This window comes from Chrysochloris asiatica, unplaced genomic scaffold (genome assembly GCF_000296735.1).
Source record: "Chrysochloris asiatica unplaced genomic scaffold, ChrAsi1.0 scaffold00034, whole genome shotgun sequence".
Classification (NCBI taxonomy): Eukaryota; Metazoa; Chordata; class Mammalia; order Afrosoricida; family Chrysochloridae; genus Chrysochloris; species Chrysochloris asiatica.
In genome coordinates, this window is record NW_006408552.1 from 13,274,566 (window position 1) to 13,289,520 (window position 14,955).

The 14,955-nt window shown below is 47.7% G+C and overlaps 1 protein-coding gene across 1 annotated transcript in view; it reads right to left on the reverse strand.

Annotated features, from left to right (window-relative positions):
• The window catches only part of LMTK2 (lemur tyrosine kinase 2), a 105,013-nt gene that overhangs the window by 5,082 nt on the left and 84,976 nt on the right, over positions 1-14,955 (reverse strand). Inside the window, exons 9-11 of the mRNA XM_006859754.1 lie at positions 13,862-13,983; positions 8,192-8,341; positions 4,444-7,369 (exon numbers count right to left, since the gene is read on the reverse strand). Of these exons, the coding sequence (XP_006859816.1) occupies positions 4,444-7,369; positions 8,192-8,341; positions 13,862-13,983 (3,198 nt within the window). The remainder of the gene's footprint in view (positions 1-4,443; positions 7,370-8,191; positions 8,342-13,861; positions 13,984-14,955) is intronic.

A 14,955-nucleotide genomic window follows, 5' to 3' on the forward strand; every position in this document is an offset into this window, starting at 1 on the left:
CAGATTCCAGAGGTACTGAGAAGGCAATAAAGGAACACTGCAAACAACTCTCAGGCATATTAATTTAACAACTTACATGAAATGGACAAATCCCTCAAAACCAGGAATCATCAAAACTCACCCAAGATTAATTAAATAGATAATCTGAAAATCCGATACTTATTAAAGACAATTAAATTAGTAATCTTATAACTTCTGTAAAAGGAATTCCCAGGCAAATATCTACCAAACATTTAAAGATGGAAAAAGAGCCAGCAAATCTACACAAACTCTTCCAGAAACTCAGAGGAAAGATTTCCCAGCTCATTCTATGAGACCAGCATTACCCTTGATAACCAAGCCAGACAACATACCTCCGTGAAGACAAAAACCCTCAGCAATATATTACCAAACCAAATCCAGTAACATGAAAAGAATAAAACTCCACAAAAAAGTGGTCTTTATTCCAGGAATGCAAGGCTGAAAGGCAATATAATCCAGTGGTAACACTGTTAAACCGAAGAACTGCATGGTCTAACAGTCAACAGCCATTCATGACAAAAACGCTCTGAAACGAAGAATAGTTAGATGATTAGAGAAAGTGTGGTGATATGGGGGTTTAGGTTAACCTTACCCCAAATAACTCTATCTAACAGATGTGGGGTTAGCCAGGCCAGGCAGATTACCTGGCAGTCTGATATCAGCTGACATCAGACAGGGAGGGGGCAGGGGCATGATTCAGTCAGCATGCCTATATAACGCAGCTCCAAGGAAGGATCTGGACACGGGAACTCCAGGGGCTTCCCAGTTGGTGACAGACACCCACATACAGGAGGGGAAGGGTCCTTTGGGAGGGTTGACCCTCCCAGTCTCTGTCTGATACAGCTCATTTGTATCTTCTTTTGCCATCATGAAACTGCAGTTGTCAAGGATACACTGTTTGCGAGTTGGTCTACTGAGTTACGGAACTCAAAGGAGCAGTGAGAGCCAGCAGGTCAGAAAGTGAAGGTGAGCCCAGAGGGACACTCCTGAGCTCGCTGGCAGCTGGCATCCAGCAGGTCCGCAGGGAGGGTGTCGTGTGGATTCCCAGATGTGTGGCTGACACCTGCCTATTTGTCAGTCTGGAGGACTGTGTTTGTCCATTATGCTGTGAGATCTGAGCTACGGGGTTAATTTAAAAAGTAAAATAAAAGGAAACAACCCAAATGGTGTAAATGTCTGCTGGACAGAAGAATGAACAAATAATATGTGATATACCCACACCTGGATTGCTACTTGGCCATGAAAACATTCAACAGCATGATTCAGCACAAGATCATTCTGCAGAGTGTGAGATTCCAGACACATGGGCTACAAACACCGTGAGCCCACCACTATTCCACAATCAGCTCTAGAAAAGGGGACATGCGAACAAGAGAGCACAGCTCAAGGAAACAGGAAGGGCTGGGGAAGCATGGCTGATGGAGCTACAGGCATACTTTGCTCTGAGCAGCGTTTCTTACACACTACAGGTCGGTGGCTGCCCTGCGTCATCAAACAACTATCGGCAATGTTTCTCTAAACAGCCTGTGTTGTTGCGTCGCTGTGTCCCATGTGGGTAATGTCTCAAATTTTCTCATAATGCCAAAACCAAAAACCAAAGCTGCTGTCATCAAGTCGATTCCAACTCCTAACGACCCTTTATAGGGTTTCTAAGGCTGTCAATCTATAGGAGCAGACATAGCATCTTTCTACGACAAAGCAGATGGTGGGTTTCAACCATGACCTTGCTGTTAGCAGGCCAACACCTAATCCACAGAGCCTATAGCCTAGTGTCAACGCACCTGTCAAATGTGCTGTTGTCAAGGGCAGCTGAGTTGGTTCTGATGCAGAGGGACCCTATTATCAGGTTTCCAAGGAATAGCTGGTGGACTTCAACTGCCACCTTGAGATTCAAATCAACCTTGCGGTCCAGTGCTTATCCTAAAGCGCCACACCGGACTCATCATGTGCTTTGGGAAACAAAAAAACAAACCAGTGTGTGACTGACTTTACAGCCATACCCGCTTTACTGTGGTGGTCTAGAACCAAGCCTGCAGTATCTCTGAGGTCGGCCTGTATACCTCAGTTGTGATGGTTCAGTGTATGTCTCTGCAAACATTCAACATATGCTTTAAAGGGCCATGGGTCTATTCTACCCAGATGATGTGCAAATGTGTGAATCCTACGGGCCTGAGGATTCCACTGGGGACAGAGCACTTTGGGGCGAGCCATGCTTTTCTTCATTTCTCTAGTTATTTTCCAAGTGGTAAAACATAGGCACATTTGGTTTCCTTCAGTTTATGGTTTTTAAAAAATACTCTTCAAATCAGGGTGTGGGTCTTACACTCACATTTAGTTTTCTTTTAGGAAAATGTTCTCATGAAACCAAAATGAACTAAAAAAGGCAAATCTAACAACAGCAGGACACAGGTCCCCGGTGGAGCCTCCCAGCAGCCCTAGGGGCTCAGACAAGAGGCATGGCCCTGCCCCCATCAGCAGGGGGTGAGCTGGCAATGCCAGCACACAGAGACAGTAAGGAGAGGGAGGTGCAAATGTGGATGGGTGACAAAACACTAACCCTGGGGCAGAGTGATCCTGGACCCCCTCGGTGCCGAGGGTCTTCAGTTTGGACCCATGTATGAACGACCTGGAATTCATGAGAAACACAGGCTCCCTACCTAAGTCAGTCAGTGAGCCAGGGGGATCTTGGACTCAACTTACATCCACCTACCTCCCTCTGCCCACAAGACACACTGTAGTTAAAATGGGGATTGTTATTGTTATGTGCCGTGGAGTCAGTTCCGACTCACAGCGACCCTGTACAGGGTTTCCGAAGCTGTAAATCTTTACAGGAGCAGAAAGCCTCATCTTTCTTCTGCAGAACAGCTAGCAGTTTCGAACTGCTGACCCTGAGGTTAGCAGCCTGATTCATAACCACTACACTATCTGCACATCATGCTTTTGTTTATAAACATCAAACAAAAGTGAACACATCACAGACTCAAAGTGATGGATGATGGGAAACAGCAGCTCAGCCCCTGAGAGGACAAGGCCTTGGCTGTAAGAAAAAAAATTAGAGGGAGGCCAGCCAGTCTCAGGAGACGACCAACAAGGACGCAGCACCTTCTGGGGCGTGGGGGTCCTATCCAGCCAAGCCAACAACAGACCTCTACTGACAGGCTCACCTAGAGAGCAAATCCAGAGCTACAAAGGCTGGTAAGCAAAGGACATGGAAGAGAGGGGATACCCGGATCAGGAGCTTAGGAGGCCCGGTATGGTGCTGTGGGTTAATGCGCTGGACTGCAAGGTCAGATGTTCAAGCTCACGAGCTGCTCCTCAGACACTCTATACAGGATCATATGAGTTGGAACTGACTTGATAGCACTTAACAACAACAACCTGTTTCTTACAGGAACTGAAGAGCGCACAATAAGCCGTTGGCTAGAGCAGGGACAATGAAGGCACGGGGTCAGCGACCATGGATGGGGGACAGACAGGGTTGGGGCAGAAGACTCAAACAGGCCCCAGATGCCCCATTACACCCTCTGTTCTCCATCAGCTGCCAGATGAGGGGTCCCTGGTGGGGTGAGGGGGCTACAAGAAGCCAGTCACACTCTGTCCCAATCTGATACACCTCACATTCACTTGATCAACAGGATTCCTACTATGTGCCAGGAAGGAGTCCCTGGGTGGCCCAACCAGTTAAGTGCTCAGCTAAGAACAGAAAGTTAGTCTGATGACCTGCTTCTGTAAAGGTTACGGGCAATGAAAACCCTACTGAGTGCAGTTTTAACTCTGACAACTTCCTAGCAACTGTTGTTTTGTTTTCTCTTGAATGTGGCTGGAACCTAGGAGCTGAGAGTGGTTGGCTTTCTGCGACCTGCCCAGCAGGCAAGAGCAGAGCTCTGTGGTCCTCCCATTCAATTCAGCAAATGCTTTTTCTTATGAGACACCTGCTGCATACCAAACCCAGGGCAGGGCAGGTGGGTAAGCCTGTGCCTCCTCTTACAGGATCTGGAGGTGGGGAGCTGGATGGTATCCACACACCCCTCTCACCCCTGCATGCTCCTTTGTACTGACAGCAGCGCACCTGCTTTTCTGCACCGGGCACTAGTGCCCACGAGTCAGAAGGCAAAGGCCGGGCAGCCAGGTATCCTCCCACCCTTAATTCAGCATGCATTCCCTGTGCAAATTACACTGGACGCATTATTGTCAACTCACTGCGACCCTGTATGGGGTTGCCAAGAAGTGGCTGATGAGTTTGAACCGCCGACCTGGTGGTTACCAGCCCAGTGCTTATCCTACAGTGCCACACCAGGATGCGTTGCTCACCCGCACTTCTTTGTTTCTGAACAATCAGAAACCACCGGTTGCCTTGCTATGGCGACCAGGACAGACCTTGCTCCATCTCCACACGACAGGACACTGGGGGAGAACAGATACCTGATCAAACAGATAGACGGTGACATCATCGAAGAACGTCACTGCCTTCTTCTCCTTTCTCCAGGCCTCGTCTGGGCGTGGATCCACAGCCACGGGAGCAGCCGGCTTCAACAAGCTGCGCAGGTGTCTGCTGTCCTCGCTGTTGCTGAGGACCACGGGCACAGGGTGCTCCGTCTCGTCGTCCGACTCGGAGCTGAGGCTGTGGAGGCTGAAGGCCCTCAGGTCGTCGTCCGAGTCGTCGCTGTTCTCGTCCTCCTCGTCGGCATCCACACCGTCCTCACAGAGGTCGAGCATGCCCGAGACACTGAGCTTCCCCAGGTACTTCCCCTCCATGTCTGGCTCCTTTAGCTTGGGACCCTCCGAGTGGCCAGAGAGGGACCTGTCCACCAGCAGTTCTGCAGGGCCACCAGGCTGAAGTGTGGCATTTGTGTAGGCGAGGAGCTCGTTAGTGTTGGTGCCAGTGGAAGTGTGGGTGCAGGGACGGTCTTCCTGCATCTCAAGGTCGTCACTGCTGCCGCCCAGGTCTGAATTCAGCAAACTCCAGGGGCTTCCAGCCTCGTCTTTAAGGGGTGGTGTCTGACTGGAGATATGCACCAGCCCCCAGGACTCTCTTGGCTCCAGGGGTCCGGAGTTCCCTGGGGCCGACAGCAGATGGCTCAGATCCGCCTGGTCCTGCTGGGCTTCCAGGCAATGGTCCTCGGCACCAAGGCTCTGCTCTGGGGGGACAGGTTCAGGCAGGGACCCTGACGCCGCTGCTGGTATTCCAGGGACCTCTTCAGTTTTCTTCTCAGGCTCGGAGTCGTTGTCGGAGAAGTAGGCTGAGTCTCGGTATGAGCTCTGGGAGCCGGACGCCGAGGCCTGTGTGGTCACCTCAATGCCACGGTGGCTGTCACCGGCATCGGAGATGACGATGACAGGGTTGGGAGGCAAACCTCTACAACTGTCGTCACCCAGTGTGGCGGAGTCGGCATCGGTGGTGCTGTCAGGACCGGGGTGCAGGGTCCACTCAGGAGACTCCAAGTTCTCAGTTTCATAGCCGCTGTCAGCAGGCTTGTCAGGGGGCTGGAGCTTCTGAGGCGAGCGAGAACCCAGAGAGTCGAGGACTTCGTGTACGTCCACGGAATCCAGGGAGTCTGGGGTCTCCGCAGACTGCTCCGACGTCGCTACCTGTGTGGACAAGCTGTCTTCTAAAAGGCTGTCCTGGCTGGTGGAGTCTGAGGACAAGGCAGACACCAGGCCCACCTGACTGACAGGCTCCGTGGCCTCTACACTCCTCTCCAGCAAGCCTCCCCCGTGTTGGATGTCTGGTAGTGGCGGGTCTTCCAAGTTCTGTCTCAATTCTGGGAGATGAGTACCTGAGCTCGTCCTTCTTGCAAAGGTGTCACCGAGACCCCCAGAGTTGCTGTGGCTGAGTCTCGAGGTCTCCTCACATGGTCCAGTCAAGTCCTGCGTCCCGTCACGCTGGATTCTGTTATCAGTGGAGAGACTGACAGCAGGGGCAGCCCTGGAGTCCAAAGCCACTGCTCGGCAGGGACCCTCTACATGCACAATGACAGCTGGGCCCGTAGCCTGACTCAGGGGTGCTTCTGAGGGCTCACGGCTAGGCATCTGGGCTTCTGCTTTGAGTGAGGTCGAAGGTCGCTGTGCCTCTGGAGAAGAGGGCAATGACATGCTTAGACTGTCGCCCGCCAGTGTAACTCCCAGGTCTTCACCCTTAGCCCTGACATCTTCCTGTAACTCAGACAAGCCAAGCTGACCATCAGCAAACTTCAGTTCATGCTCTAAAGAGTGTCTGGGTGAAGCCTCCAATATGGTTTCAATAAAACCAGCATTTCTGAGCTCTGTTTGAAGGTCATTTATATGCTCTTTACTGGACAATGAGTCTTTTAACAAGTTCTTCTCTTGAAGAAATAAAAAGTTTTCTGACAATTCTTGAACACTCAGTGGATCAAAATGACCTTGGCTTTCGGATAAGCAAAGAGGATCATAGTTAAAAAGCTTCTGGGAATTTTCTTTGTCAAAGGGGCAGGGAATTACAGATGCTCCCGGCTCATCTGAGCCTGAATGCAGAGTGGCTGTCTTGAAGTCCGATTGCACTCCATTTAGTTCCATCAAGTCAAACATTTTTTGATGACTGGGCAGCTCCTCTGATTTGTCCAGATCATTGAAGATATTGTTGAAAGGGCTCTCGGGCCCACTGGTCACATGCAGATCCTCGGGTATGCTGGAATCCCTGGGGTCAGTACTGGTTTGGAAGAACTCCTCCTCGGTGCTGGACTCCTCGAATTCAAGATTCTGGAGGGCCACAAACTGGGATGTGTCATCACTCACCCTCTCAGGCTGAGACACCTCGGTTGTAAGCAGAGCCACTGGGTAGTCGAGCTCCAAGTTGCTGCCACTTTTTTCTTCAAGCTGAATGTAGTAGTCACTTCCCACCGAGAGGTTGTGGGCGTCAAACACGGGGACCACTCCTGGGGCCCTGAGTGGGACATCCTGGCCACTCTCGGCTGGCTTGCCAGGCCCGGGATCCGACAGCGAGCTCTCAAAGACCTCCACTGGGAAGAAGATGCTGGTGTAGGACAAGGCATCCTCGGGGCCTATGCGGCTGTGCTCGTCAAAGTGGTCACGCTTTGCCGCCTCCCAGACGTACTCAAAGCTAAGACCCTGGCTCGTTTCTGTCACCGTGAGGACTTCTTCCATTTCACGGCCAAGTCGGTCCCTGGTGAAGTGGTCGAGAATGGGGAACGCAGCGCTGCTGGAAGCATCCCGGCTGCTTGTGTTTGGTTTCAGTGCGTTCCACTGCTGTTCGAAGTCGACCTCTGAGTCCCTCTGGCTTTGCATCCGCAGGTAGGTCAGCAGTCTGTGGACATCTTCTGCTGCCGGTCTCTTGTCTGGTGACAGCCAGCAGAACTGTAAAACTTCATACCTGAGTGACACAGTATTACAAGTCAGTGTACTTTACAGAGCTCCTCAAGTTCCCACCCCTCAATTACTGCCACCCACATCAAGGACATCAATTCCTAGGATAGCACCATGAAGAGGAGATAAAAATCTGTAACATTTGGCTCAGCCCGTTTTTCTTGCGTTTGAGACATTTCAGTGGGATCCTCTAGCCTATCATTTGTTCCTCTGGTGTGTGGATCCAGTTATCCACAGAAATGAACACGTTCTCCTCATCAAATGATTGCGTCGATCTTCCGATTACTAAAGCATGCCTCTCCCATACAGCGTTAGATCTACTCACACTTTATTGTAGGAGAACTCACAGACATATGCTGTTGTGGCAAGTCCAACCATCTCCACTACCTGTGACACTATATAGTCCTTTCAGCACAGCGTTTACTGTGACCCTCAGAGATGCTGATGGTAATGTGCCGTGGAGTAGGTTCTGACTCACAGCAATCCTGTACAGAGTTTCCAAAGCTGTAAATCTTACCGGAGCAGAAAGCCTCATCTTTCTCCTGTGGAACAACTGGTAGTTTCAATTTGTAACCACTACGCTACCAGAACTAGGGAAATGGGTAGTTCAAAGACCAGTGGGTACCAGGAGGTGGATCTTGGAACGGTTGGCTAAATGTACTAAATTTTAAAAGCACATGTGAATTAAACAGTTTGTCATGAATAAAAATACAACATAATTACTTTTAATAACATTATTTTAAGATACGGAACACAGACACTACCACCCCTAAAGGTGCTATTCCCTTATCTCCTGAAAGTTAACAGAACGAGGTCAAAAGTCACCCACCATCTGTCAGAGTAGGGCTGTTCCAACTGTGGCTTCGGGAGCTTTGTCTCTCGCTCACGGATGACTTGGTGGAGGACATCAGCGTTGGAAAGGTGTGAATAGGGCTGAGCAGCACTGTCAAAAAGCTCCCAGAGCGTCACACCCAAGGACCTGGAAAGAGAAAGGAGATGGTTATTTTTTGTTTCCTTTAGAAGTCAAACTTTTTACACCCAAATTGTTGGTACAATTGTTAGTAATTTTAGGAACAGATGGGTTTCTTGTCAAAACCAATACAGTACCATAATCAACAGCGGCAAAAAGATGTTTTCTTCAAAATGAGGGACAAAAATCTCACATTTGCTACTGAATATTGTTCTAGACATTTTGGCTAGTGCAAAAAGATGTGAGACATAATAAAAACTTAAAAATGTGAGACAGAGATTACAGGTATCATCGTAGGGATAAGAGATCTTAACCCTCAAAGGGTATCAGAGGATCTGAGGTCAGCAAGGTGGCTCGAGACAAGATATATACCCTGAATGCTGAGGGTTTGGGTGGGAATGGGGGTCAGCCACAGAAAACAAATTTTTCCATGAATAAATATTTTTTTTTTCACCATTAAGCCCACACATTTTGTATTTGTGGTTGTGAGGTGTTGTCTAATCGATTCCAGTGTATATCGACCCTGTGCACTGTAGAACAAGACACCACTGCCTGGTCCTGCACCAACCTCACAACTGTCGTTAAGCTTGAGCCCGATGTTGCTGCCACTGTGTCAATCCACTTCACTGGGGGGGGCGGCTTCTTCTTTATCACTGACCCTCCACTTTACCTAGCATGATGTCCTCTGACAGAGACTGGTCCCTCTTGATAATATGTCAGAAGTATCAGAGAGTGTTTTGGGTTTTGCTGTTATAACAAAAGGGGTTTTTCCCTCACCGGCTGTCTGTGCACTGCAAGAGGTCACCTTGATGACCCTGAGATGCTTGGTGGTGGCCCCTCACACTCACGTTCGGTCCCCAGGATAATGTTCTCTTGTGCACTGGGCTGCTGACTCTCCTCTGCATGGCATTTGCAAACATGTCTCTCTCCCTTCACTACCACACTGGGTCTTGTGTCTAATGATCCCTACAGTGAGTGCTCATGAGCACCACCTGGGAAGCTTCAAATACACACACACACACACACACACACACACACACACACACACACTCATCGGTATCTTGGACTCACCTCCCAAATGCTTGTCTAGAACATCCAGGGTGTGGCCTAAAAAACTGGAGTTTTACAAAGCTCAATAATTTTTTTTTGTTGATGACCTGTATCATTTTGATTGATATCCAAAAGAATACTTATGTGAATGGAAAAAATGTACTATGTAAGTAAGAATTTATTACTGGAAGTTGCATAATCCAATTCATGGGACAAATTCTTTCATGTGACTTGCATAACTTGTTGTTGTTGTTGTTAAGTGCCGTCAAGTCGGTTCCGACCCATAGCGACCCTGTACAGTGTTTCCGAGGGTGTAAATCTTTACGGGAGTAGAAAGCCTCATCTTTCTCCCGCGGAGCGGCTGGTAGTTTCGAACCACTGACCTTAAGGTTCACAGCCCAATTCGTAACCACTATGCTACCAGAGCTCCTTAACTTAGTTTAAAAAAAAAATCATCAAATGGAGAGATCTATTTATCAATCTATCAAAGAAAAAAACAAAACAAAACAAAACACAACTTCTTTAATACAATTCAGGAAGTAAGAAGCTGTCTTCTCCCTGTCATAGAAGTGGCCAGGGTTGAGGACCATCTAGGTGCTAAAGAAGCCAAAGACAAGGGAGTTTACAATCACACTGAGGAAAATTAAAGATGCACATGAATGCTGAAGACCACAAAGGTGTAGTGCTAGCACCACAAAACTTGGCTTGACCTTGGGTGAACAACTCTTATTTGTCTCTTTGCATACCTAATTTCACACCTTCTTCCCGCTCCCAAAGCCCATTCCAAAACAAAGGCCCTCCATCCTCTATCACAGCCCTATTCTCCAGAAAAAAACAAGAAAGGGCAGACCCAACTCTCCTCTCCAACCTCTTTCTAACATCTCTCCTGAGATTCCCCCAGAAAGGCCTCAGAGAAAGAGACCTTCTTCTGTCCAATGATCTCACCAGACACCTGTACATTCAACCGTCCCCTCTCCACTGGCCCACGCCTCCTTGCTACCATCAAGCCTCTCTTCAGGAAGGAAGAGCCAGGTAGCTCTTACCAGCTCTTCCCCGCCCAAGCCTTTGAGTGAGAGTGAGGCCCCCAGTGCACTTCCATTCCTCTCACTCACTGCAGCGGCACGGTGCGTGGTGGCAGGAGGCATTTGCGTCTGACCTGACATCAGTGACTTAACAAACCTTCAAACATAATGGGCATGATTCTGTTGTCTGTGAAGGTGAGCTAAGTATTTCTGTCAGCCCCTGCCTGCCAAGAACAACAACAGTGCTGGATGAATGATGAAAGCAACAGCAGGGATTCACCAGGACAACTTGGAGAACACTAAGACCATCTTGGCCCTGGGATATTTGCTGGACTACAGACTGTGTTCTTGGTTGCCAGGGCTTGAGGGACAAGTCAAAGTCCTGGGCCAGGGCCTGGCCACGGTAAGGGGTCTCACAATGAATTCCTCATTGTAGAAATTCCTCAGGGTGTGTATTTGTAACCATACAATGGGCCCTCACCCAGACACCCTCATCCAAATCACATCAGCTGAGTGGTTCAAAGACTCCCCTCCAGCTTGATGGGTACTGTCCTGGGCCAGTGCGGAGCACTGTGCATGTGGTACAAGACTCTCTGGAGGAATGAAACTTGCTTAATTCTGCATTCCCATGAATCCTCCCCACAAAAAGTTCTCCAAGTAAACAAGGCACCATCGAGAGCCAGGAGGAAGAGATCCACAAAAGACTTCAGAGGTCATACCCCACTTAAAAAAAAAAAAAAAGTCAAATAGAAAGCTTCTAAAACTGAACAATCAATGACTGAGCTGTAAAACTCAAATCGACAGGTTTACAGCAGATGAGAAAGCTGAAGAGACAATTAGTACCTGGATCACAGGTGTGAGAATTTACCCACAATGTGACATGCAGGGTCAAGGAACTGTTTCGATGCCCTAGTTGTTGTAACTGAGTTAAAAATGAAAGGGATAATTAGGAGACTGAAGATAGTGAGAATTATGTATGTAAGTGAGACTTCCAGAAGGAGAGAAAATGGGGGCGAGGCAATACTTGTAAGGGCTGCGAAGTGATGAATCCCCAAAATTCACACTCATACACTTCACAGTGAAACGACTACAAATGAAAGAACAAAGAGAAGATTTTCGGAGCTGCTAGAGAGAAGAAGTGGCTGTTACCTTCAGAAAACTTAGGCAGGATTCAGCTGACTTCTCCAGAGCAACAGTAGAAGCCAGAAGTCAGTGGGATGATACCTTCAATCAGCTGAGAGAAACTGTCACTCAGTGAAAATTATACCTCAAGAATGAGGACAAAATAAATGTGTGTTCAGATCTACAAACCACTGGAAGTGTGTTACCAGCACACATTCACTAAGTGAAGTAAGGAAGGTGGACCCCAGAGGGAAGGGCTGACATTAAAATAAAATAGTGCTTAAAAACCATTAAAACTGTCCATTATTACCATGAAGGGCCAGTCCCTAGAGAAGGACAACATGGTTGGTAAAGTGAAGGGTGTGTGAAAAAGTGGGAGACCCCCAACAAGATGGATTGGCACAGTGGCAGCTGCAATTGTAAGACTGGGAGCTGTTTCATTCTGTTGTACATATAATTGCTATGAGTCTGAATTGACTCAGTGGCACCACTACCACCAACATTAAAATAAAAATTAAAGTACATAGTATAGTCACAGAAAAAGAGGAAGACCCCCAGCGACATGGAATGGCAAAGTGGCAGCATCCATGGGCTCAAGCGTGGCAACAATTGTGAGGCTGGCCCAGGATCGGGCAGTGTATTGACTCGATGGCACCTAACAACACAACAACAACAACATAGTAAAATAAAAGTCATGTGTGTGTAGTTAAGCAGTTACACAGAGTTCAAGTATTCTAAGGCCTTTGTATTATTGAAAGAGGGTCAAGACACAGATTAACATTAAATGAAAGAAGTGAGGCATGCATATGGTAGTTTCTAGGGGAACCAGTAAAGGAGGTGGTGTTGTTAAGTGCCGTGCAAGTCAATTCTAACTCCCAGTGACTCTGTTTGGGGTTTCCAAGGAGTGGCTGGTGAGTGAACCACTAACCTTGTGGTTCAAACCAACCTTGAGACCAAGTGCTTATCCTATGGTGCCACACCAGGACTTCAGTAAAGCTATGTCATTGTTGTTAAGTGCCATCAAGTCGATTCCGATCCATAATGACCCTGTATAGGGTTTCCAAGGAGCAGCTGGTGAGCTTGAACCACCAACCTTGCAGTTCAAATGGCTTTGCAGTCTGGCACATTAACTCACAGCGCCACAGCAGGACTCCAATAAAGGTATGTTGTTGTTATGTGCCATCGAGTCGATTCTGACCCATAAAGGTATAGGAACCGAGAAAACAACTTCCAAATTGCAAGGAAAAAATTAAGCGTTTAAAAAAAGGAAAGAAAAAAAGATACAAAAAAAGGCAAGAGGAGTAAAAGAGGAAAAGCAGGCCAACAGCACAAAATAAAATGGTAGATGAAAATTAAGTATGCAGTCACAGAAATTGTTAGTCAAAGATTTAAATACATCTTTTCAACTGATGTAGCGCTGTGGGTTAATGAGCCAGACTGCAAAGCTATTTGAACTGCAAGGTCGGCAGTTCAAGCTCACCAGCTACTCCTTGGAAACCCTATATAGGGTCGCTATGGGTCGGAACCCACTCAATGGCACTTAACAACAACAACAAATAAACAGTGTTATCCAACAGTTCAAACCTTCCCTCCTTGTGTTTTCTCATTCACTATTAACCATCTGCTATATGCCAGGGTCTGCCCTAGATAAAAGACTTGGTTTCTGGAGGACCCTGGACCCATCAAGGGAGAAGAGCATGAACGGAACGTGGGACCTAACCAGAGAAGCAGCGACACCAGAGATGGAGGCAGAAATGAGGGCATATAGAGAGGGAGCAGATGAGGACTCGCGACTCATCAAGAGAATACATTTGATAAGGTATACACTTTATAGAAAGAGAAAGGCTATGTGCTGGCGATCAGGAGGCAGGCTGGTAAAATGTGCCCTTTGGTTGTTTAAATTATTATATATTCCTGTATGTTTTCATGTACATCAGAAACACCTAACAAACAGAGGAAAAAGAAGCAAATACTGTTGAATGATGATGCATGGAAAGGACTGTAATCACTGCAATGAAACGAAATACAATAGGATAAGTGTAAAACCAATGTTCTCCCATGTAAACTATCACTCAATTCACTCTAAAAGCTTTAAAAAAAAAAAAAGGACTGGGATCCTGCTTTAAGGGAACTTGTTACAATGGGTAAGAGAGACAGTATTGTAAAAGTGACTTCCACCACAATGCCAGGAAACTGTCTCTGTCACACCGATCAGGCAGTCTTCTGTCCCTACGTCTTATGTGGCTGCTTTCCATTAAGAAAGTAATCCAGGAGAAAGAAGTTAGGACTAGGCTAAACAAAAATCTAGCGAAATGGTAAACATGTACATACGTACCAGATATTACTGTACTTAGTTTGATCTGCAGTTAGTAATCGGTCTTGAAAGCTGGTGACTAATTCCGGCGCAGTCCACCGCAGAGGGAACACTTTCTTGTCATCGGTTTCAATATAGTCCTCCTGTCGTATTAAAAAGCACCCAGAATTTTGAGCAGAATCATGTAATTTCTGACTATTTTCAAAATATGCATGTTGTTGTTAAGTGTCGTGTAGTCGGTTCCGACTCACAGCGACCATGTACAGGGTTTCCAAGGAACGGCTGGAGAACTTGAACTGCCGACCTTGTGGTTCAAACCAACTTTGCAGTCCAGAGCATTCTCCCACAGCACCACACCAGGACTCTAGAATACACACCCACCCACCCCAAACACAGCAGGAACAAACCAACATACACAAGTGGGCACGATGAGAGACTTTCTGAGCAGAAGGTGGGTGAGGAGTCTCTCTGAAGCCGCCTGGGTGCCACAGTGCAGGGTCTGGGCCACGAATGCGCTAAGTCACCTTCCTAGAAAGTGAAGGCACGCTGTGGTTCTGGGCAGAAGCACTGGAGGTAATACCCTGTACAGTGTAGTGGTGGTACGTTTTGTGAATGAGAGCTCAGGGGCCAGACTCAGACAGACCTGGGCTGGGAGTCCTCGCTCTGCCTTTTACCAGCTATGTGACTGCTGGCACGTAACCAATATGTCCACCCAGCCTTCTTCCTCATCTGAAAAATGAGGATGCTACTCGTACAAAGCCTGCCCATCTTTGTGATAACGATGATGAGGTCATACAGGCAAGGACTTCATCGTGCTTGGTACACAGCAAATCACATGACACGAGGGCTGTGATGCAGACAAAGAACCTGCTCTACTTGCATCGTATGTTTTAGCTATAAAGCACTTTGAAAACAGAGCCCCCTCATTCCGATTTAGTCTATAGGACGATCCTATAAGACAGGGCAGATATTGTCATGAAATTGGAGGCCGGTTGGCTTACCCAAGACCTCCTGACTAGGTGGGCCCAGGACAATAGCTTTCTTTCCACTGGATCTTACAGATGCATGCATGAACCTATGCACACACACACCAACATCTCATGGATTTCTTCATT